Source organism: Helianthus annuus, chromosome 8 (assembly GCF_002127325.2).
Source record: "Helianthus annuus cultivar XRQ/B chromosome 8, HanXRQr2.0-SUNRISE, whole genome shotgun sequence".
Taxonomy (NCBI): Eukaryota; Viridiplantae; Streptophyta; class Magnoliopsida; order Asterales; family Asteraceae; genus Helianthus; species Helianthus annuus.
The window spans coordinates 6,124,018-6,148,572 of record NC_035440.2 but is presented as its reverse complement, the minus strand read 5'-3'; the positions used below and the strand labels follow the sequence as shown (position 1 = coordinate 6,148,572).

The 24,555-nt window shown below is 37.8% G+C and overlaps 1 protein-coding gene across 3 annotated transcripts; it reads left to right on the top strand.

Moving 5' to 3' along the window:
• Positions 1-1,028: 1,028 nt before the first annotated feature.
• Positions 1,029-19,183, top strand: LOC110871864 (TMV resistance protein N-like). 3 transcript variants are annotated; one of them, XM_035976390.1, is made up of 10 exons: positions 1,029-1,254; positions 2,382-2,458; positions 2,548-2,598; positions 2,725-2,893; positions 2,979-3,074; positions 3,195-3,500; positions 9,440-9,600; positions 10,398-11,032; positions 14,153-14,653; positions 17,936-19,183. In XM_035976390.1, exons 8-10 carry the CDS (start codon positions 11,013-11,015, stop codon positions 18,771-18,773), a joined length of 1,359 nt encoding a protein of 452 aa, XP_035832283.1. In that variant the 5' UTR covers positions 1,029-1,254; positions 2,382-2,458; positions 2,548-2,598; positions 2,725-2,893; positions 2,979-3,074; positions 3,195-3,500; positions 9,440-9,600; positions 10,398-11,012; the 3' UTR covers positions 18,774-19,183. The 3 variants fall into 3 exon arrangements, 2 of the variants coding, with proteins under 2 accessions (XP_035832283.1, XP_035832285.1); XM_035976392.1 differs by lacking the exons at positions 2,382-2,458; positions 2,548-2,598; XR_004864599.1 differs by lacking the exons at positions 9,440-9,600; positions 10,398-11,032; positions 14,153-14,653; positions 17,936-19,183 and adding an exon at positions 4,611-4,668 and having other exon boundaries at positions 1,032-1,254; positions 2,382-2,447; positions 2,548-2,589.
• The last annotated feature ends 5,372 nt before the right edge of the window (positions 19,184-24,555 follow it).

The window sequence follows — 24,555 nt, the reverse complement described above, 5'->3', positions numbered from 1 at the left end:
TTTTACGCCCCGCCTTAACGGCGGGGTGTGCTTTGGGGGGTTTTCCAAAGAAAAAATGGTTATGTATATGGTTGTCGTAACCTTGGCTTTAGGGGTTTTAAAAAAAATGATTTTTTTTACTTTTCACCCAAAAGTATTTCATAAATTACTTTTAACCCAAAACTATTTGTTTTTTTTTTTACTTTTAACCCAAAGCTTTTTATCTTTTGCAATCTATCCTCACAACTTTTTTTACTTTCAACTTTGATCCTTTATAGTTTTCATTTTCCGCAATTTTTCCGCTTTATGCTTGGTTCTAAATTTTGTGACTTAACACATCGCAACGTGCGTCTTTGGTTTAACGTTTTTACGTTTCGTTCTAAATTTTGCGAGTTACCACGATGCAACGTGCGTGTATGGGTGAACGTTTTTACATCGTCTATTTTTTTCCCGTTTGACAGGTTTAACATAACGTGCGGGTCCTAGGTCGACTTAGTTATAACTAAAGAATCCCCGCCGCATTGCCGCGGGTCTCAATTCTAGTTATATATACTTCTAATTTCTAACATTCTTATGCATTATATGTTGTACACTGTGTTTTCATCTTTGTGCGGTGGTTTCTTGAAACTGTGGGGTGGTTTCCTGGTTTCCTTTCTAACATTCTTAGGCATTAGACTGCGGGGTATGGGGCGGGGGTTTGGGCGTGGGTGGGCTGAAAACGCCCAAGCCACCACCCCGGGTGGGCATGGGTTTGGGCGTGGCCCCTTTTTCGTGGGTTTGAAGCCGGGCGTGGGGCGGTATGGCCAAGCTGACATGGCGGGCTCTAATTGGACAAACCAAAGAAGCCGTTGGGCTAGCCGTTGATTTAACTATCAATGGCTCAGATCTAGCGAAGCCCACCAAACCCACGCCCCCAACCCCCGCCCCACCATACCCTGTTTAAATGTGGGTCGCCCCATGTCTGCCACCCCAAGCCACGTGTCAACAAATGCCCCAACCCAAGCCCAACCCCCGCCCCACCATACCCCGCAGTCTTATTGGTTGATTTTTGCTCTTTCTTTGACAGCCTGGTTGCAAACACCTCTTTCTCTCTCTAAAACGTTTGGCCTCCCATCTATCTTTCTCTCTCTAAAATGCTTGGCAACTATACATCGCCGCCGGATCCATTTGGCGTAGATCTGTTGTCATCTGTGATACAAAGGGGATTGTGTGGTGTTAGAGAGAGAAATGGAGCGGTGGGTATTGCACCGCCATTGCCGGAGGCTCCGGCTTCAGGTCGGTGTTTTGGTTTTTATTTTTCTTTGCATTGTGTGGTTTAATGTTGGGTTACTCTTTGGTTTTGTTGTTACCACCGCTGGTATTCTTCATTCACCGCCGGCGATGATTGGGGCCTTCCTATTGGCATGGCAACTCCGATTGCAGCCTAGGCGGCACTGAGCCGTCAAGACGATGACGATCTATTAGATCCGAGTCTATTGGTTTAGTTATTTCTTTTTTTTTTATTGATGTTGGTGGCTGTTCTTCGTAGTAGGATGAAGGCGATGATGATTATTTTTTTGTTGTCTGAGTAAATCAGTCAAAGTTAAAAATTTGTCGCATCTTGGCATGGCATTTTCCGTTGGAAATCGAATGATTTTTTGGTTTCTGCCGAGAAGGAAGCAGCCATGGCAGTTTAGTTCCTCTTAATTTGTTCTAATATATTTAGTGATCTGAGCCTATTTTTTTAAAGATTTTCTTTTAAAGTGTTTATTTATAGATCTATTGGCTTACACGTGTTTAGGTTTGAAGTTGGTAAAGTAGTATAGAAAGAGATAGAGAGATCAGATTGGGAATTGAAGACGAAATTGTTTGGTGATGATGGGTGTTGTGGTTGTGGTGAGGAACATGTTGGGCAAATGAATTAACCCGACCCTTGTAAAAAGTTGAACTCTATTGTGTTGTGATTTTAGGTAAACCATGCAGTACTCCTAAAATAGATAAGCAGTCTGGGGATAGTAAGAATGAACGGGTTAGATACGGTTAATCGACGATGCAAGGGTGGCGTGTTGATTTTTAACATTTAACAAGCATATACTTGATTTTGATATGTTTTTGTTAACTGTGTTTACATTATTTTTTGAAACCAAAAAGAAAGTGTCGTTAGATGCTTTTATGTTGGTTTTTCGATTGGATTTTTGGTTGTGTATTGTGCATGTTGCAGTTGCTTATCTTGACCCCACTACATCTTTCTTTGGTGTATATGATGGCCATGGAGGTGTGTACTAATAATTCTAAACTTTTTCAAGTTCCCCGTTAGATCGAATTTTAGTTGTATCTTAACAAATACTGAAATGTGTTTTATGTTTTAAAGCTTTAATGTTTATGTTTGCTTTAAGTAATGTTGTTGCTAAATTTTGTACGAGATCCTCATCGACAAGTGGTCGCACGAAACGTATTTTACTGGTGATATTGAAACATCTCTACAAAAGGTGTTTACCAGGTTCTTTTAAATACATTGTAAATTAATTATGAATCGTTTGGTTTATGAATGTGGTTATAGCTTGTAATTTGGTCTTTTTTGTGATGCAGAATGGATGAAATTGAATGAGGGTTTCATTTGGTTTCCAAGAGGTGAAGCAAGTAATAGGATTGATGACTGGGCATTTGACTACTAATATATATTTTTTCCTTCTACTTTTACTGAACTCAACAAAATTATTGTTTAATTATTTGATTCTTTACATGGGCCGCATTCTGATTTCACAGGACCAACATCTGAATTACTGGATGTATAGCGTGTGTTGCAACCATGTCCGTGCGGCGGCGGTGGCGGAGACGCGGTGGCAACCGGCTACGGACACGGCTTCTTCATTCATTTCGCGACTCTCCAACAAAGGGGCTATGTGAATATTGGTTCTCATGCTTCAATAAAAGTGTATGTTTTTAAAGTTTTAATCAGATTTGATTGCCTACGTGTTTATGAATGTTTATACGAGTTGCGATTCGTTTGGTGTATTTAGGTATGTGATCAGTTTTCGAGGTGTTTGTATGTTGAGGATCCTGTTCCTTGGTGGTGGTTGCAACATTTCAAAGACATCTTTGTGCTTATTGGTGTTGTAAGCTGTGCATAAATTTTGTTATTTGCTTTTCTTAGTTGAAACCCTGGCTTAGAAAGTTGTACACTACTTTTCAATTTTGTCCACATCCATATGCCATGCCTCTCACCTTCTGCGCAGAATAGAGAGAATAAACATATCGTATGGTGGAGACGGGAGAGACGAGAGCGACAGAGAGAAGAGAAAGAAGCAGAGCAAAAGGAACCCAGAGGTTCCAGCCACCGGTTCCGGCGTAGCGGCGGTGCTCAGGTTTCAAGTTACACCGATGTCGTCGTATTGGGACGCCGGAGGTCCGGTGATACTACATCGTGTTCAACCAGCTTCTTACGCGAATCTCAGATCTTCTTCCTAATCGAACAATTCTAACGTTGGTTACTTCCTTCACACCTCTATCTTCCAATTCCTTCATCGCAGATCCGAACAAAGGTATCTCTTCCCATCACGTTAATCTGCTTTATTTCGATCTAATTTCAACTGGGTTTCTTGTAATTTCACCACAATTTGTAGTTCATTGGCTTGCATTTTGATTTGGCTTGCTTAATTTCATCAATTACATCTTTTTCTTCTGTTCTGGGACTAATCAGTACGTGGGTTGTGTGAATCTTTAGGTTTTGGTTTGGGGTTAATTAATCATCAAGGGTTTGTTGTATACTTGTATGATCACATTTGTTACTGAAATTAGGGATTTTTTTTGTTTGTGGGGGGGGGGGGGTAGTGATGTGGAATGTTAAGGTTTGACTGAAAACTGGGTAGCTGACTGAACATTGTGGACTATTAGAAGTAAAATCAAGGGGTGTTCTGTGTGTTATTTCAACAGCATGTTGTAATTAATGAAGCTTATTTAATTTGATCAATCTTTAGGTATTGGTTTGGGGTTAACAAAAGTGTGTTGTATGATCACATTTGTTAATGGAATTAGGGATTTTTTTTTTTTGGGGGGGGGGGGGGTTGTTAATTTGGGGTGGTGTGGAATGTTAAGGTTTGACTGAACATGGTAGCTTATTAAAATGAGTAAAATCAAGGGGTGTTCATGTCAATAGAATGTCTACATTATTGAGGCATGCAAAGCTGCTTGGGTAAAGTATGCACGGTCGTGTGTTAGCCAGTTAGGAGATACTATTAACTATTAATAGTAAATAAGATAGATTGCTGAAGTTGGGTTGAAGGTTATAATGAGGGGTTTGTTTGTGTTATTATTTGCATTCTGGTCTGCTTATAAAATGACATAGTTGGAATCTTAGAGGTTAAATCGAGTTATAGTTATCACTTCTGATGTGTAGCATATTTGCGAGTGTTAGGCTTAGCACAATTGCACCTTTTGCGACATATTGTCATTTTTTAAATCAAGTAAATGGCAACCTCATCTCCCTCTCTCCTCTCTGCCGCCAAACAAACTAGCTTGTAAAGCATCATGTTTGCCTTGCAACTCAGACATGTTTGCTTCTAAATCAGCACACTTAACTCTTAATCTAGCACAATTATCACAATCTACAGCAGTGGGTTCATCGACACATACCTGACTGGAATCACTCTCAGGTGTTGGCCTTTCTGCATCAGAATTAATACCCTCCCTTGATGATTCACATTCAGATCCATCCTCGCTTGAACTTGAAGTTGTATCACCATCAACTGAAGTTGAAACATCTTCATCTGAACTACTGTTATGTTCAGAACTGTCATTACCTCCCGAGGATTCACCATTGCTGACATCTTTGACAATTTCAGCATACAACGCCGTTTTTGTCTGACTACTGTTCCTTGGATCAGGAGATGATGGTGCTTCATTAAAAAGATGACATTGTGAGGCAACTGGTGGTAATGGATTTTCATACAAGTCTGTGGTTGGAGCTGGCTTTACAGGAGCTTGTATCGGATTGCCATATAAATCTGTTGTCATTTTCGGTTCACTTTGCTTTTGATTAGTAACCGATGCCCATTGTTCTGCCGTAATTCGAGGTCGTGTGGGAGATTCGGCCCATGAAGGCGATAAACTTGTATTCCTGTACTTTCCCTCATCCGGAGCCGGAGTTCCCCACCATGAGGGAGATGAACTTGTATTTCTATACTTTCCCTCATCCGGAGCCGGAGTACCCCACCAACTTGGATTCATGTTTGATCACGAAAAATGATTACCTGAAAGTCACACCTCAAACAAACAGATAAGACACAATTGCAAACTTTCTGTTTTAAAAAAAAATGTTTCGACGAAACACGTTCCACGAAACTGGCCCAAATTTAATATCGACGAAACTAATTTTTTTTTTTTAAACTCCTTTGGCGAAACAAAGGCTTGACGAAACGGCCCAAAAACAAATTAAGAGCCCAATCGACGAAACAGATTATTCACTTTAGGAAATTAAATATAAGCCCAAGATTTTGAAGTCCAAACACTTGTTTGACAAAACGTAAGGGCTCTTATGGGCTTTCCAACACAAATTTCTGTTAGCATGCAACAAAAGCGAAAGGTTTTTTTTTTTTTTTTTTTTTTTTTTTTTTTTTTTTTTTTAGTGTGGCACGGATAGTGGACTTGTACCAAGAAGGAAACTGTTACAAATTCAATGGCTCACCAAAAACTCGTAGTTCCAATTTCAAAATACTACATAACTTTATTATTATTTTTTTTAATCCCCTTTTTTTTTCGAATAAAAAGTGTTGTATTTGTATTTCAAATAAAACGATAATATATAACTTGCACCAAGAGTAATCAACCACTTTTGCAACAAAAACCTTAACTGACTTTTTCATTTTGGGTCCTTTTTACACTCCATAACCAAGGTTATTGTGACATTGTAAGATCTTTAATTTACATCGAGATAGTTGGTAAATGGGCTACAAGCTGCGCCGCTACCCCTTTTTGAATAGCAAAACTAAGCCTTTTTAAAAACTACGTCCATAGATCTTGGGGTCATAACATTACTATGCATGACCCTTTGAACTCGACTAAGTAGGTCCTTTTTATCTTTGACGAAACAGGGTGAAAATGTTGGCCCACTTGTTACTTGTTTGACGAAATGGATTATTAGGAATGTGGGTTTGACGAAACACAACTAGGAGGCCCAAATGTGTTTCGTCAACTTTAATAGAAAGACTTTTGTGTTTCGTCAACTAGGAGTCCCAAAAGTGTTTCGTCAATTTCAACCCTTCTGATGAAATGAATTTCTGTTTCGTTGACGTGTGTTTCGTCGAAAAGTAAGTCAGTGAGTTGGTAAAAAGTTGGTGACAGTTTTCAGCTAAATCTTATCTTTACTGACAACTGTGACATGCTTTCGGCTCAGAACCATACCCAACTTACCAACCAAAACAATATTTTAATCCTTTTTCACAATTTTCAACAACAAACAACTTTTACAAAGGTTTGACCAAGATCAACAGGTTGAATTTATGAATAATTGTTTGAAGATATGAAGAACACCACCCAGAAAAATAAGTTTTCCGGTGAACCGAAACTCTCCGAACACGAGTAAATGCACGAAAATTCACTAAAAACCACCTTTTAACATGTAAAAATGAAAACAAAAAGGTTTTTATATGAAATTTCAACAAACTACAGTGATCTTTGAAGATTCAAACAGATTTTCAACAAGAACACAAACTTCAAAAACCCGAAACACACCCGAAAACACTCGGTTTTAACAAGGAGAAGAGCCAAGGCTCTGATACCACTTGTAGGTCCGGCTAGGAGGATCTAGTCGTCCAATCCTTGTATACTAACCAACCCGGTTGTGCGGAATCCAACCGGAAAGGCAAACTGAGATAGAACACGCACAAACACAACACGCAATATTCACCGATTAACACCACTGTATTAATACGTATGAAAGGTTCGGTTACAAGCTCGATGTTTACAAATGTGTTTTGCAAACTCTCTCTAACTCTCGTGTGTGTGTGCTCTCTACAATGTGTTCTCTAACTTTTTCTAACAAACAGACTGTCTATATATAGCACTACACACAACGAATCAGAACTATCTTGGCGAATCAGATCAAGGCTTGACGAAACATTGACGAAATAGGGACTTGGGTTGATGAAATTGAATGATTGTCAACGAAACACATGTGTTTTGTTGACTCCCTCAGATTCGTCGAACATGGGCTTGGCCCAATGGTTGTTTCGCCAAAACAATAGCAAGCCCAGTTCATGTCTTGATTCGTTTATCTTGCATAGCCCAAGACTAGGTTCTTTTATGACTTGGTCCGCTTGTAGTCTTCAATCACACGACGGAGGAAAGTCGCGTCTTGAACTAACGCGTGTCACGACGAGTCGCGTCGAGTCGAGTCGCGTCCACCAATCGTGTATCAACAGAGGTTCCTTCGATTACTAAATTGAATTTGGTATTTGTAATTGTCAAAGGTGAAGCGGTTGGGATTATGAAACAGAAGAATCTGGTATAATAATAATAATAATAATAATAATAATAATAATAATAATAATAATAATAATAATAATAATAATAATAATAATAATAATAATAATAATAATAATAATAATAATAAGATTGTTTATATAGTTTTCTTGAGTTTCTTAATGTGGATTGTCAAAAAAAAAAAAGTCACAAAATTGGGTTAATATTGCACTTTTCTTGAATTCTTGATGCGGAAAATCAAAAATATGGGCTAATTTACTAATTTATTGAATTTTTATTGAATTACTGTAAAATTTAATATTGAGTAAATTGCCATTTTGGTCCCTGAAATTTGGGCAGTTTTGCCACTTTAGTCCAAATTTGAAACTTTTTGCATCTGGGTCCCTGTGGTTTCATTTTTGTTGCAATTTGGTCCAACAGCAAAGTCAGCTTAGATTTAAAAAAACCCTAGTTTTTTGTCCTTTTCTAAAGGGGCATTTTGGTCATTTTCAAAAAAAAAAAACACCTCTCTCTCTCTCTCTCTCTTCTCTCCTCTCTATCTGCAGATCATCACCAAAAAACCCCGTCTCTCTCTCTCTCTCTTCTCTCTCTCTATCTACAGATCATCACCACCACCACCACTTCTAGAAAGCCACCATCATGAACTCCACCACCGCCCATTGCCACCTCATCTCCCTCTCTCCTCTCTGCCGCCACAAGCACCACTGCCACCTTCTCCCTCTTTCTATGTCAATAATTAGAAACCAGCACACCTTACCTAAACCAATTCTCTTTCTCCCTTCTGCAACACAAAGATGACAGTCAAGAAACACCGCCACCACTAATGCCGACCACCACCTCCACAGTCCCTTCTTGTCTCCCCATCCTCTTTCTCCCTTCTCCAACGCTACCCACAACTTTTCACCCACCACCACCATCATTTCCTGCCGGCCAAACACCACAACATACAATCATTTCATCAAACACTTAATCTACATATAAGCAATAACAATAGACCAAACATAATTGTCAACTTTGTGTATAAAATTAGGGCTAAAATAAGGCAAATCGGAACTAACAGATGGTGACACTTATGGAGGATATAAAATCCACCACCACCTTCAGCTTAAACCCATCACTGAGAGTTAGCTCGCCACCGTCTACACCATTAACATCCACCACCGGCATCGTCTCCACCATTAAGATCCACCACTGCCATCGTCTCCACCATCCGCCGCCAAGATCATCATCATCAACATCGTATCATCATTGTCTCTCTCTCTCACTAACTCCCTCTCTCCCTAGCTAACTCCCTCTTTCCCTCTCCGATTTGCTAAGTGTGAAGGTGGTGGTGAAGATCGGCAAGATTGGAGGCACCGGTGGTTGTGGTAGATGGTTGAAGATCGGTGAAGACTGAGGTGGCAGTGGATGGTTGTGGTGGAGGTGGTGGGAGGTGGGAGATGGTGGTGGTAGATGAAGGTTGAGATAATAGTTATCTCTGTGTATATGAAGGTCAAAATAATAAAATCATTCAGCAAGAGAAAGAAGAAAAGGAGGGTGGGGGTGGGTGTGGGGTGGGTAGTTGGGCAGGCAAAATGAACAAAATGTCCTTTAGTAAAGGACAAAAAAAAAAAACCAAGGTTTTTTTTTTAAATCTAACAGACTTTGCTTTTGGACCAAAATAGCAACAAAAATGAAACCACATGGACCCAGATGCAAAAAGTTTCAAATTTAGACTAAAGTGACAAAACTGCCCAAACCTCAGAGACCAAAATGACAGTTGACACTTTACTATTTTATTAAGTTTCTTGATGTGGGTTGTCAAAAAAAATCACAAAATAGGGTTAAATTTACAGTTTTCTTGAATTGATGTGGATTGTTAAAAAAGTAATAAAATTTGGGTTAATTTACAGTTTTCTTGAATTTCTTGATGTTGTATTAATTATCTTGATGTGGGTTGTTAAAAAAGTCACAAATTTGGATGAATTTACTGTTTTCTTCATGTGGGTTGTCGACGAGAAAGAGAAGCCCGAATCATCGTGATCGCGAAAGAAGAAGCCTCAGTCTTCACTTACTTCTACACTCACTGCGAGGAGCAAAGCTGCCTGTGGACTGAATTATAAACCGAAAAACATTGTCGATATTGATGCTGGAGACGTCTACAAATTCTACAAACTTGTAGAGGTAAAACTTAAAAGATTGTTTATATAGTTTTCTTGAGTTTGTTAACGTGGGTTGTCAAAAAAGTCACAAAATTGGGTTAAAATTTGCACTTTTCTTGAATTTCTTGATGTGGGTTAATAGAGATAGTATGTCACCAAGACGAGCCCAAACCGGAGGAGTCTCACCCAATGCCTGTAACATCTATTGAAGCTAAAATATTGTGTTGGCTTTTCATAACTTAGTACGGGAGTTTTCATTTCATTATGTTCTTTTGGAATAGTGAAGTATTCTTAAATCAAGTCTTCAAAATTATTTTACTCATAATAGGAGGTGTTCTTATCACGTTAGCTTATTTAATAAATGTTTGTCAGAAATAAAACTAGTTGACCATGTATATCGATACAAAACATGTTCACCACTTTTAATTCACCTAATCCCCCTATTAAAAAAGTGCCTTCTCTCTTCGGATTCAAAACCATCGTAAGCTCCCTTTATATTAAGCTTTTAATTGCTATTACCCTGTATCTATTCAAGATTTACATCAAAGTTCATGTCTTCCATCGAAGAAATGAAGCACTTGCAGATTTCTCTCCAAGAATTATCAGATGCGACTAACGCATTTTCGGAACAAAATCTCATTGCAAAGGGTGGATTCGGGAAGGTCTATAAAGGCATATCTGTAAATCATGGCAACATCGCCATAAAAATGTTGGATCCTCGGCTAGGCCAAGGGGACCATGAATTTAAAACAGAGATTGCTTTACTTTCTGTCTATAAACATGAAAACATCGTCTCACTTCTTGGTTTCTGCGATGAAGATGGGAAGAAGGTACTTGTTTACAAGTATGAAAGCAATGGGAGTCTTGACAAGCATTTAAACAACCCAGATCTAACATGGGACCAACGACTTAAGATTTGCATAGATGTTGCTCAAGGTTTACGATATCTTCATGACGATGTTGGATCTCAACATAGAATTCTCCACCGCGATGTTAAAAGTTCAAACATTCTTTTGGATGAGAACTGGAAAGCTAAAATCACGGATTTTGGTTTGTCCAGAGTGGGCCCTGCGAATATGCAGTCTACCTTTGTTCTCTCCAATGTATGTGGCACAATTGGATATATTGATCCGGACTACTACCATACTGGTTACCTCACCCAAAAGTCTGACGTTTACTCTTTTGGGGTTGTGTTGTTTGAAGTTCTGTGTGGGAGGCTCACACGTCTTAGAGAGTACATGGACGAGCGTCAATTTTTAACTCTTTTGATCAAAATACATTGGAGAAGGAAAACATTAGATACTATCATTTATTCTTATATAAGGGAACAAATCAACGAAGCTTCTTTAGTTACGTTTTCAAGCATTGCCTACCGATGTTTGATGTGCCCAAATGAACGTCCAACAATGAGCCAGGTTGTGAAACAGCTGGAGAATGCTTTACATTATCAACAAGTAAGTTGCTGCAGTCACATACAGGTTAACATTTTTCTTTCCTTTATATTTCCTTTTTTCATGAGTAAATTACAACTTTTCTCCTTTATTTTTATGTCAATTTTGTCCCTTATGCTTAGATAAAATTACTTTTCGAGTCCCTGTTGTGTTTTAGGGTTTTAACCAATTGAGTTCAAAATCAAAATGTTTAACGTCCTGAGTCCCGAAACGTTCTTTTTGTAACCCTTTGAGTCCAAATTTATAACATCATCCACCAAGTCTTTTAACTACATGAGCGATTTAGTCATTTACACACAAAATACAAGTTTTATATACACTATAAAGTATAAGACCATGCGTAATGGGGCGTTTTTTGTAAAAATTTTTGCCCGAAAACGCCCTATAACGCCCCACCCCCCATTACAGGGGGCGTTATGAGGCGTTATTTTCGAAAAAAAATTGCAGCGGCGTTTTAAAAATAACGCTGAAAATCGGTGGGGGCCACATCTTTCGACCGTTGCCTTCAACGGTAACTTTCTTTAATTTTTTTTTTTTATTTTAAATAATTCCCACTATATATATTTAACTCACATTCACACCATTTTTTATACAAAACTTCACAAACTCTCCCACTTTCTTCCCACTTTTATAAAAAAAACCCACTTTCTTCTTATTTTTATACAACCATGCATCCTTTCCGCCCTCCTTTTGGTGTCCCCGCTAGACCCGCAAACCCGAACACAACCCAACCGCAAACGCCATTCAACCTTCAAGACATGGACCCGAGCTTTTTAACTTACGCGGCTTACTTAAGTGGCGCCACCAACGTTATGAAATTATGAAGGAACGAATGGCCGAAACTAAAAAATTTAACGAGATGCAAGAGGCGAGGCAAATGGAAAAGGACATCGAGTTTTTGTCCAAACCTATCGACCACCTACAAGGCGATGCGTTGATCCTTACGCAAATGCGTCGCCAAAAAATTAAAGAAAAATATGGACTCTAGATGATATTAATTTTTAATGTTTTTTTTTTATTTTTTTCAGTTATTTTTCTGTTTTTTTTTTATTTTCAGCTTTTTTTTTTCAGTTTCGGTTTTTTTTAATTTTTTTTTTCAAGTAATGTAATTTTTTTTTAAATTAATGAATGTTATTTTATGTTTTAAATTAAAAAAAAGATAATTGTGAAATGATTGTAAAATGATTGAATGGGGCATTATGGGGCGTTATACCACTACACCACTTTTTCTATAATGCCCCCATGCTGACTAGGACGCCACATGGCGCAAAACGCCCCATGGTGGGGGCATTATAGTTGATCACCACTACATATGGTCTAAGGAACAAACATTTAATGCAAAAAGATTTTAATATTATATTTAAAAACAATTCCACACACATTTCTCTCTCTCTCTCTCTCTCTCTCTCTCTCTCTCTCTCTCTCTCTCTCTCTCTCATCCTACCCCCCCCCCCACCCTCACCCCCCCACCATCCCCACCATCGCAACAACACCATCATCCAGATCCGACGCTACAGCTATGTACCACCATCATCTCCACCACTTCAACAACACCATCATCCATTACCGGATCTTCTGTTCTTCAGATTTGGGGCTCATCAAGAACAACAGTTAACAAAAAAATATAATGATGTTAAAAATTTAGACTCAAAGGGTTATGAAATAAGCGTTTAAGGACTCAGGGCCTTAAACATATTGATTTTGGACTTAAGTGGTTAAAAACCCCTAAAACACAGAGACTCAAAAAGTAATTTTCCTTTATGTTTATGCCAAATTTCACTCGCTGTCCTTCGGCTTCAAAATACATAGGAATTGTACTTTATGTTTAAAAATTTTGTATGTTATGACCTTTTAGCCTAACCAAATTATTTTTTCATGTTAATTAAATGGAAGACACTTGAGGGTAGTTTAGTCTTTTCCTCACTTTACCAAATTCTCTACCAAATATCTTTCTCTCTCTCTTTCTCTCTTGAGCTTCAATGAAAGAGTTATAGAGGAAAGAAAACACCACCCACTTATCTTTCTCTTCACAAACAGTCATCGAAAAGCTTCTTGAACAAACTGTCAACATCACTTCTTATATAGATCTATTTTGTTATTTGTTTCTGATTTCTAGCCAAACTTATGTCTAGAATCACATGGTTATTGATTTTGGGGGTAATTTGGATCCACACAGTGGGGGTAATCTGACTTGTTTTAGTTTTCTATATTAAAACTAGAAAGTGATATAGTTTGTTTTAGAGCATACAAAGTGATTTGAAGAACGATGTGAGATGGTGGTGGTGGACGGTGGGTGTAGGGGGTGGTGGTAAGTGGTGGTCTTGATGGTGGGAGGAGGTGAGGGGATAATAATAATATTATTATTATTATTTAAAAAAAACATATTTGTTTTATATTACTAAATATTATTAAATAAATGGGTAAAAAAACTAAAAGACCATTGGGTAACTAGATTTAATAATAAAAATTAACTTGGCTAGGGCTAAAGAACGTAACGTGAAAGATTTTGACATAAAGTATAAATCCAAAGCCAAAGGGCAACGAGTGAAATTGGCATAAATATAATGGACAAAACTTATATATGTAGTTTGCGAACTTTTCGGCCAGTAATCTTTTGGTATATATGTTTTCGACCCCCCCCCCCCCGGTTCTATAGAAATTTTTTGGTGTATACGTTCCCCCCCCCCCCCCCCCCCCCGGTAAAAAAATTCAAGATTCGCCACTGCTTAGCACGGCATTTGGTGGTCACATTTAGCCTCTCAGGTTTTTTACCCCCTCGCATTTCTAATACGTGTCGCGATAAATTCGATTTCATCTATGTTTACGCCACATAAGTCACTTGGTGTTAGTAATTCATGTTTTTATTTTCTGCTTTTTTTCCCAAGTTTGGTCGTTGTTCAATTGTTACATAGCATGGTTTGACCTTCACGCAACGCTGATAGCATAGTTTTACGGGTCGTCTCGCAACGCAACGCGGGGGCTTACAACTACTTAAGTTAAATATTAAATGAAATATTAGAATAAAAAATAAAAATTCAAGTTGCATCGTGGTGTCTTTCACTGGTAGTTTAATCTTTCCTATGATATGGATTGTTTCTAGACTAATTCCAACCAACTCAACAGGTCATTGCCATCCTCCTCTCAGTCCATTCCTTCCTCTTTGTCTTTTCGGCCATGGAGTTTTGATGTCTTTATAAGTTTTAATGGAGAAGGTACCTGCGAGACATTTGCACATAATCTCTTCTTGGCTCTTAAACGTCGACAAGTCATAACTTTCAAGGTCCGTGGAGAAATTCCTAGAGAAGAAACCATTCCACAATCCCTCTTACTACTTATTGAAGAATCACGGATAGCCATCATCATATTCTCCCGAAATTATGCTCGCTCTTCTCGGCGCTTGAACGAACTTGCATTTATTATGAAAAATAAGGATGTTAGGGGGAAAGTTGTGATACCTGTATTTTATGACGTGAAACCCTCTGAAGTGAAATCACAAACAAGTTATTATAGAGAGGCGCTTGCCATGCATGAGTTAAACTACAACTACAGCAAAGGAAAGGTTGAATCTTGGAAAAAAGCACTTGCGAAGGCATCTGACCTTTCTGGATGGGACGTGGCTAGTGGGTAATTTTCTCATTTCATTTCTTTATACATATATATATACGGAGAGGATCATGAGAAAACTACATCTATCTAAATGAAAAAACTAGAAAACTAACTAAAAAAGCCAAAAAAAAGCTAAAAAACATGCCAAAATTTTTTTTTTACAAATTTTTATAAACAAATCGCTATTTTTTATATATAAAAAAAATTCAAAAAAAAAATTTTGTTGTACTGCACATGTGCATTATATGTGTACTACACATGTGCATTATATCCGTATTAGTGTACATATGCAATACAAGGGAATTGTATTTGATGTTTGGATTGGTTTGCATTATGTAATGAGAATGAATACAAGCCAGATAAATGAATTTGATGGACAATTTGTATTATATTGAAGGGTTGAGATCCTGTACAAACAGTGCTAATTATAAGAACCGTAAGAACAGATCTGAACCATTGTTAATTTAAATCAAGGGTTGATATTGATTATAAATAAAACTCTTATAATTAAAAATTACTACTAACAAATTAGGGGTAATTTTGTAAAATTGCTAGTCATTTGACCATTTTCTATTAAATACAAATTCCACCAAGGTTTTTTAAACTAAAATAACTTTTATATACTTCATTATTTTTTTTAAAAATATATACCATAAAATAAAGTATTTTTTTATCTTTAATATGAGTACCATATTGCTATACCTTTTTGTATTTATAAAAGTGTTTTTTAAAAAAAGTTAACAAAAGGTGTTTTATATTTGTGCTAATAAGGTGTTGATTATGTGTTAATTACAAAATAATACAAACAAACACCAAAAGTAGATATAATCAGCACATCTGGTGTGCTGATAATGGAGAACGATTGAAGATGTTGTGCTAATGTCGTTTATGTTGATAATGGAGAACGATTCGAGGACGATGTGCTGATAATGAAGAACGATTAATGATGTTGTGTTAATTATATAGTGTTGTGCTGATTATATTTTTTGTAATTATTTTTAATTAGTTATAAATAAATATGGTCAAAAAGTCTAAATTACCCCTAAACTAGTTTTTTATTGATGGACACTTGTCAATTATGTATTGGTTCTTATGGTTCTTACAAACTTAAGTGTTTGTATTTGATCCCATTCCTTATATTGAAATTGTCTTGGTGATCATCAAAGTTTCCGATGATCTACTATATATACATTTACATTTGTGACGGTTATTGACGGTTAGAGTTTTGGCGGGAGTAACTGTCAATAACAGTTCATCAGAGCCGTTATAAACCGTCGTAACCATTCACTGTCATCTAAAAACTAAATAATAAGTATAATCATCCTAGTTACATAATAATATTGATAATTCAGTTTAATAATCCAATACTACTGACTATTACGTTAGAGCTTGAACTATCTAACTTCCACAGCCTGTGGCCTTTAACACCTTGAGGGTAACCTAGAACAATACACTTCAAAGTTCTAGGTTCTAACTTATCTTGTTTGACATGCACGTGTGCAACAGATCCAAAAACTTTCAAATGAGTATAATTTGTTTTCACTCATCACTCACTCATCACTCACAACATCCAATCAAGATCCGCCATGTCATCAACCATTATTCCATCACTCACAACATTTTTAGTGGCAATGCCCATCACTCACAACACCCAATAATAAACCCCCCCTCACATCCTTTCCTCCATCACGCGTGAATTTTATCACGCAAATATATCATCACGCGTTAAAGTTTGTTGTGGCGGTGGTTTGTTACATTTGATCACGCGTGAAATATGTTCCATCACGGAGAAAAGGCCACCACCCCCAGTCCCCTTATGCCATAAAACAACACTACTTCTACCTTACTCTCTAGAATATAAGTATTATTACTCTTCCTTTTTCCTAATAAAACTAAACATAGAACCCTTAACAACCCTGGCCCTTCACTTTCCAAAGTACCTATGAATTGCACACAAAACATCTACGTTTGAACTTAGACTTTGACCTTCCAATAACTGATTTCTTGGATCTTTAAAATTTGAAGTTCTCTGCTTAGATTCGCCTCTAACCAATAATCCTTCACCCATTTCTTCAGGACCATTAGATCTCTTTTTAGTCCTTTTGAATTAAGTGTAGCTAACACCTCTTCCATTGGCAAAGTCTTTCTTCCATACATATGAGTGTCAACGAAATGCTTATATGATTAAGGAAAAGAGGTTAAGAAGATAATTGCTTGGTTCAAGAACCACTTACGTGTTCGCAAGATCCAGAAAGAATTTGTTAAAACGCATTTGTGTGATCTTCTAGCGTCTTCCCTGATGTCATATGAAACGTGTAAAGTCTCTTCTTGAGATACAACCTCTTGGCTAAGGTTTTGATCATATACATACTTTCTAATTTCTTCAAAATCCCTGCAGCTGTGGTTTCTTTTGAAACTTCCCTCAACACTCGATCACCAACACACAATATAATTGCATTGTGTGCTTTTTCGACCATATCTCTCCTATCTCCTTCAGGAAGACCCACCAATTGTGCTTCGGCTAATGCGTCAACAATGCCTTGATGCACTTGCAACGCATTCATCTTTAACCTCCTGAGACCAAAATCGTTCTTACCATCGAATTTATCTATGTCAAACTTGGTTGACACCATCTTTAATCACCTCCCTTCGAGTAAAACCCTAAGTGAATCAGAAATTCTCGGTAAAGATCCCTATTCGTGGCTTTGCTACCCATTGTTGAATTGGAATCAACCTCAACACCAGAGAATTGTAACAAAAGTGGAAACAAGAATTAAACTCAAACGATTCTCTCTATTGTTGATTAACGAGATAAATTGTAAAGAAACGATTCTTTATCCGCCATCACACTTTCTTTTTGCAATATTCTTTACTTCGGAAATTATTAAGCTAAAAGTTTGACATGTTTTTCCTACATGGTGATCAATATAAGGTACTTGTGTTAAAAACTTTTCTCATCAAGTTCTGTTCGAATGCAAACTCTACACATTTAGAGTGATAGTGAAGACCTAAGTGTCACTACTAGAAAACTGCTATTATTCCTACCAAAATTTCCTACACATTTCCTACTAACGAAAATGCCGACACTTTTCCCACAAAATTCTGACGAACAAGAAAGGGTCTTAGTTTTGTGACAGAAAAAGCGACGAAAAAGCCACAAATTGTTATGCGTAGGAAAAGTGTCAGAAATTTCCCACGCATTTCCGACGGAATTAGTTTGTGGGAATAGCAGCAGTTTTCTAGTAGTGTGTATGTTAAGTACTTCATTGCATATATGCATCTTTTTTATGTAACGTGCAGGGATGAATCGGAACACATCCAAAAAATGGTTGGCAGGATTTCAAGTGAATTGTTTGGCTTGATGCAACATTCCAAAGAAAGTGCTGATACAGGCCTAATTGGCATACAGGCCCGTAAGCAAGAGTTGAAATTACTTCTAGATGTTGGTACGGGTGGTGTTCGCATAGTTGGAATAAGTGGGATGTGGGGTAGTGGAAAATCTACTCTAGCCTTATCTATTTATGATGAAATAATTCATGAGTTTAAAGGTTGCTGCTTTGTCCAAAATGTTAGAGCCAGATCAAGAATGCATGGCTTGAAAATGCTACAAGAAGAAATTCTTTCAAATGTGCTGAAAGAAGAAGTGACATTAATGAACCTTGAACAAGGAATATCCATGATGGCCAGAAGATTATGTCAGTCCAAAGTTCTAATTGTCCTTGATGATGTAGACCACGCTGACCACTTAGATATGTTAGTTGGATCAGACAACTGGTTTGGTGAGGGGAGTCGGATAATATTCACCACTAGAAACCAAGATCTGGTGACTGCTCGTAGTTCACTAGCGCATAATGTCAGGATGTTAGATGATGAAGAGGCTATTGAACTGTTTAGTAGGCGTGCATTTTGGAATAGTAAACCTGCACAGGGTTTCGAGGAGGTTTCACGAAATATGGTTTCTAAATTTGGTGGTCATCCAGCAGCACTTATACAAATGGGTCGTATTCTACATGACAAAAATGAGTGGAAGAGCATCTTGGATAGATTAGAAGGTAGACCAGTTAATGAAATTCTGAAAGAGTTTAAAACGTTTGATGATGGACTAGTGAGAAATTTTTTTCCTCGGTTTCTCACTTGAAGGGGCTGGAGCCGATTTGCCGTAAAGCTTCTGGTGTTCAGTTATTTGGATAGTAAAAGGTACACCATTTAATGGAGATGTACAGTGCATCCTGGCAATTTACTCAAATCACTCAGCTAATTCATCTACTCCCTTTCGACGGATGTTGCTCAAACATCCATTTAACCAAGGTCATGTTGAAAATGTAATTCAAATTGTCCTAATGTGAGTTGTTGAAGTAGTATTCGTTGAGGTTGTTACGAGGGAACCTTTAAGTCAAGAAAGAAGACCGAGTCATTAGGAAGTTTGGGTCAAGTGGAGTTAGCCTTGTTTACATAGTAGTTTGTTAGCCTTGTTTTGTTTTATTGTTTTCCTCTTCACATGTCATTTATATAAGTATATCAATAAGAAATATATACAGTAAACAAAAATGCAGTAGTTTGTCTGTGAGTGTGTGTGTGTCTTCTGATACTCATATTGATTCTCAAATCTCCAACAGATCAAACATCGAGTACATGCTGCACCCATAGAAAAATGATTCAAATGAGCTCACATCACGTTGAACTGGGATTTTCTTCAAGGCTTTCAGAAGGAGCCAAGAAGTCAACAAGACACCTGTAGTGTATCATTCTTGGAACATAATCAGAATCTTGACACAAGTAGAAAGAATTTCAATCAGTTAATTGTTCTTAGTGCGATGACACGTAGATAAATTGATGTGGATGTTGCATCAGTAGGATATCGATATTTTCCAAACTATTAAAGACATCAATGGAACCGCTACATGCAATCCCCTTGCATCCATAAGCACTAATTGACACATTGCATAAAAAATTAAAACCACCATGAGCAGTCCTTAATTCACCACATTGATATATACATTATCATGTGTGATGATTCTCTATTACCTATTTAGTGTTGGTATCAGAATCGTCGGACACCCAGGACCATTCGGAACGGACCGGGTTGTTATCATATTCACAATCACAATCAATCATATAACAACGATCGCAGAACTTCATTGTAACAATAATGAACGAACAGTAATACGAATGATTTGAATGAAAAACTTACTGATCGAAAAAACAAACAGAAATACTTGCAGCACTCGATAATAACATAAACTGACTTCGAATACCTTCAACAAATGTCTGTTACAACGCTACGAAATAGAACAATGATGCAGGGTTCTTATAGGTGTGAAACGGTGCCTCTATACGGTCGCGTCTTTTCCTTAAACGGTGTATCCTGAATAACCGTTGCAGCAGTTACAACAAAGAGACACACCGTTTCACCTTTGGGCTTTATAAACCCTTGACCCGTATCATAATTCTATCGGACTGGACTATAAACAAACTGACACGGACATTGTTCTTTGACCCATACTGGACTAAACATAACCTGGACAAACATGGCCTACGGCCCAACCGAAATAAACTAAACATAATAATAAAGTCTGACCCATTAACTAAAATAAACATAACGTAAACGCGGCCCATCAAGAAATACGTGCTTAACTTTCGATCTTCATTCTCCCCCTTAAGCACGAATCTTCTTGACCCGCAACAATCTTCACGCATCTTCGTCATCGGTGACCACGAATGTGATCACCAAGTCCGCATCATCCTCGGTCTTGACCTCCTTGACTTGAGCATTCTTCTTTCCATCTTTCTCTTTTGCTTTTACATTCTTATCGCCCTTTTCCTTCATATATTCGAAGTACCATTCAAACAACTCGATATAGTGAACATACGAAACCTTCATCTCGAAGCCATCAACCTTCTCGTACCCATACTCGAGTGCAACTTCAGCCCACGAATCATCTTCTAATACCTTTTTAATTCCACCCTTGAGATTCACAATACGGTACAAAAGTAGCAAATTCACATCTCTTCCGTCTAGCAATTTCGGTGGCATCTCTCTTGACTTAACAATACCAAGGAAACTTGGTAAAAACCATATCAAAACATCATCAAAGTTGGCATCATAAAACTTGTCATAACCCGCCAATTCTTCGTGCATTAAGAGCAAATCCAACGGCTCTAAACAACTATCCATAATCAAGCCGTTCTCGATCACGTCATCTTCATCTTGGGAAAGGACCACCGCCCTTTCATGTAACTCTTGCCTAGATTGAAGAGGGTTATCTTTCATCCCCTCGTAGTAGATCATAAAGCAAACTTTATGCTTTTTTGAAAACACAACTTCATCCTTTTTTGTTCCCGATGTTCCTTCGCCGTTCGCCTTCTTTCTTTCTTCACGTTCCTTCTTAAACTCTCCTTCATAGTAATCTTCTATGTACTCTTTAAGTTTCTCCTTCTCCATCCGATAACCGTTATCGACATCAAATTGATCATAAAACCGATTCAAGTAATCCTCTTCTAAATCAACATTTGATTTATCTTCATACACATCAAAGTTCTTGACTTGTGCACCGAACATTCGCTTTAACATACATTTGTCACCCGTAGTGACCGTCTCGATCCCTTGGAACAAAAGTTGTTCCAAACTAAGAACATTTTTCTCCATCTTCGGTACATAACTTATACACGAGATTGTTTTATCTCTACCATCGACCGGTATTCTCACTTCACCAATGCCATGAACAAACGAAAAATTCTTCTTTTTCTCGTTCGTAATTACCCCGAAATGCCTCTTGAACCGTTTGAACAAACTACGGTTCCCGATCATGTGTGTCTTGAAACTTGGATCAACGACCCACATTTCGCTAAACAAACCACCGCTCGTACCATCGACTAAGTAATCATCTTCTTCCGGTAACGGGCCTAAATTGATATATCTACTAGGGCAAATGGAGGCTATGTGCCCAAATTGCTTACAAATAAAACATGTCACCCCGGCCTTCCTCGGCCGTCCAACCGGTGCCTTCCCTTTCCGGTTAACTTTCTTTCCAACGCCTTTAGGAACCTTCTTCTTCGCATAATCCTTCCCGGATGACTTCACCGAACGTTTGGTTGGCTTCCCCTGCGCAACTCGTTTCCCACGGTTGCAGCCCCGGCCGCACTTTCCAACGTTCCCAACATCACTACTACTACCGATTTCTACCCTTTTTCCTTTACCGCGAAGACACGCGTTCCCTTGACTACAACCCTTTCCGTGTCCGTGTGAACCTTCGGCTCTGATACCAATGTTGGTATCAGAATCGTCGGACACCCAGGACCATTCGGAACGGACCGGGTTGTTATCATATTCACAATCACAATCAATCATATAACAACGATCGCAGAACTTCATTGTAACAATAATGAACGAACAGTAATACGAATGATTTGAATGAAAAACTTACTGATCGAAAAAACAAACAGAAATACTTGCAGCACTCGATAATAACATAAACTGACTTCGAATACCTTCAACAAATGTCTGTTACAACGCTACGAAATAGAACAATGATGCAGGGTTCTTATAGGTGTGAAACGGTGCCTCTATACGGTCGCGTCTTTTCCTTAAACGGTGTATCCTGAATAACCGTTGCAGCAGTTACAACAAAGAGACACACCGTTTCACCTTTGGGCTTTATAAACCCTTGACCCGTATCATAATTCTATCGGACTGGACTATAAACAAACTGACACGGACATTGTTCTTTGACCCATACTGGACTAAACATAACCTGGACAAACATGGCCTACGGCCCAACCGAAATAAACTAAACATAATAATAAAGTCTGACCCATTAACTAAAATAAACATAACGTAAACGCGGCCCATCAAGAAATACGTGCTTAACTTTCGATCTTCATTTAGTAATGTCAGAAATAAATTACTCATTGAACCATAAGATACACGACTAACAGTTGTATATCTACATTTACTAGCGTATTAGAGTTTTTCCTATTAATTCTAGAGCTTTGACTGAAGAAGAAGTGCAGCAGAAATATAATGAAAGTCAAGTTGTAAATTTTGTTCACTCTGCGAGTGCTGATCCAACTTCGTATGAAGAAGCCAGTAAAGACTCAAGATGGACGGAAGCAATGGACAAAGAAATAGAATCAATTCAAAAAAATTAGACCTAGGAACTTGTAGATCCTCCAAAACATCAAAAACCTATCGGTGTTAAGTGGATATATAAGACAAAGTATGATGAAAAAGGTAATGTAGACAAATATAAGGCCAGGTTAGTAATAAAGGGATATAAGCAGAAATACGGAATAGACTATCAAGAAGTATTTGCTCCTATAATCAGATTTGAGACGGTTAGATTAGTATTGGCTCTTGCAGCTCATCATGAATGGCATCTTCACCAAATGGACGTAAAAACTGCTTTCTTAAACGGTAAATTGGAGGAGCAAGTTTATATTGAACAACCTCAAAGCTATGTTCAAATAGGAGAGGAGAAAAAGGTATGTCACCTTAAACGGGCTCTATATGGCTTAAAACAAGCCCCTAGAGCATGGTACAGTCGAATAGATGCTTATTTCGTTCAAAACAAGTTTAAGAAATGCATTTATGAACATACCCTTTACTTCAAGGATACGAATGAAGGAAAGATAGTAATATGTCTGTATGTAGACGACTTAATTATAGCAAGTAGTTCGATGAGATTAATTTCAGAATTCAAAGAATCAATGAAAAAGGAATTCGAAATGACGGATATAGGACGTCTGCACTATTTCCTTGGCATAGAAGTTTCATATGAGAATGGAAACATCATTCTCTCACAAAAGAAGTACATGAGGAGTCTATTAGAAAAGTTCAGAATGACATCATGCAACACAGTTTCCACACCAATGGAGTATGGACTAAAATTATCTAAAGACGATCCAGAAGATTTCTTTGATGAGGGGGTATATCGTAGTCTAGTCGGAAGTTTAATGTATTTAACAAATACAAGACCAGACATTATGTTTGCTGTAAGCAAAATAAGTAGATTCATGGAAAATCCAAAGAAAAGTCATTGGGAAGCAGCAAAACGCATACTGAAATATATCAAAGGGGCCCAGGAGCAAGGAATTACATATTCGAAGGGAGGAAAGAAACATCTAGTGGGATTCAGTGATAGCGACTATGCTGGGAACATAGATGACAGTAAGAGCACCTCTGGATATATTTTTCACTTAGGATCTGGTCCCATATCTTGGCAATCAAAGAAGCAGAAAGTGGTAGCACTATCTTTAACTGAAGCAGAGTATATGGCTCTATCTCTAACCGGATGTCAAGCGTTATGGATTAAAGGGATTCTAAATGATCTGGAAGGGAAACAGGACTACTCCATTCCAATGTTTTGTGACAACAAATCAACTATCTGCCTGGCCAGAGATCCTGTATATGATGGTAAAAGTAAGCATATAAGAGTCAAGTATCATTTTATTAGGGACTTGATCAAGAAGGGAGAAGTAGCAGTCGTTTTCTGTGCAACGAAAGATCAAATGGCGGACATCATGACAAAAGCTTTACAACCGAAGGACTTCACACGTTTGAAGGATCTGCTGCACGTGAATCTGAAATGATCTAGCTTATGGGAGGGTGTTAGATATATATATATATGTAGGGTAGGACTAGGTAGAAAACCCTAAAAATTTGAGAAAACCCTAGAAAACCCAACCTCCCGACTTTTTTTTTTTTTTGAAAAAAATAACACATGTAATATACATGTTTTTAAGAGTTTTGATCCAGAAGATTTCGTTGATGAGGGGGTATATCGTAGTCTAGTCGGAATTTTAATGTATTTAACAAATACAAGACCAGACATTATGTTTGTTGTAAGCAAAATAAGTACATTCATGGAAAATCCAAAGAAAAGTCATTGGGAAGCAGCAAAACGCATACTTAAATATATCAA

Excerpts from the sequence above, each read along its gene's own strand:
- LOC110871864 (XM_035976392.1), top strand. The coding sequence starts at position 11,013 with ATGCTTTACATTATCAACAA. Across the intron at positions 11,033-14,152 it reads ATGCTTTACATTATCAACAA|GTCATTGCCATCCTCCTCTC; the intron begins GTAAGTTGCTGC and ends CCAACTCAACAG. Across the intron at positions 14,654-17,935 it reads GGATGGGACGTGGCTAGTGG|GGATGAATCGGAACACATCC; the intron begins GTAATTTTCTCA and ends TGTAACGTGCAG.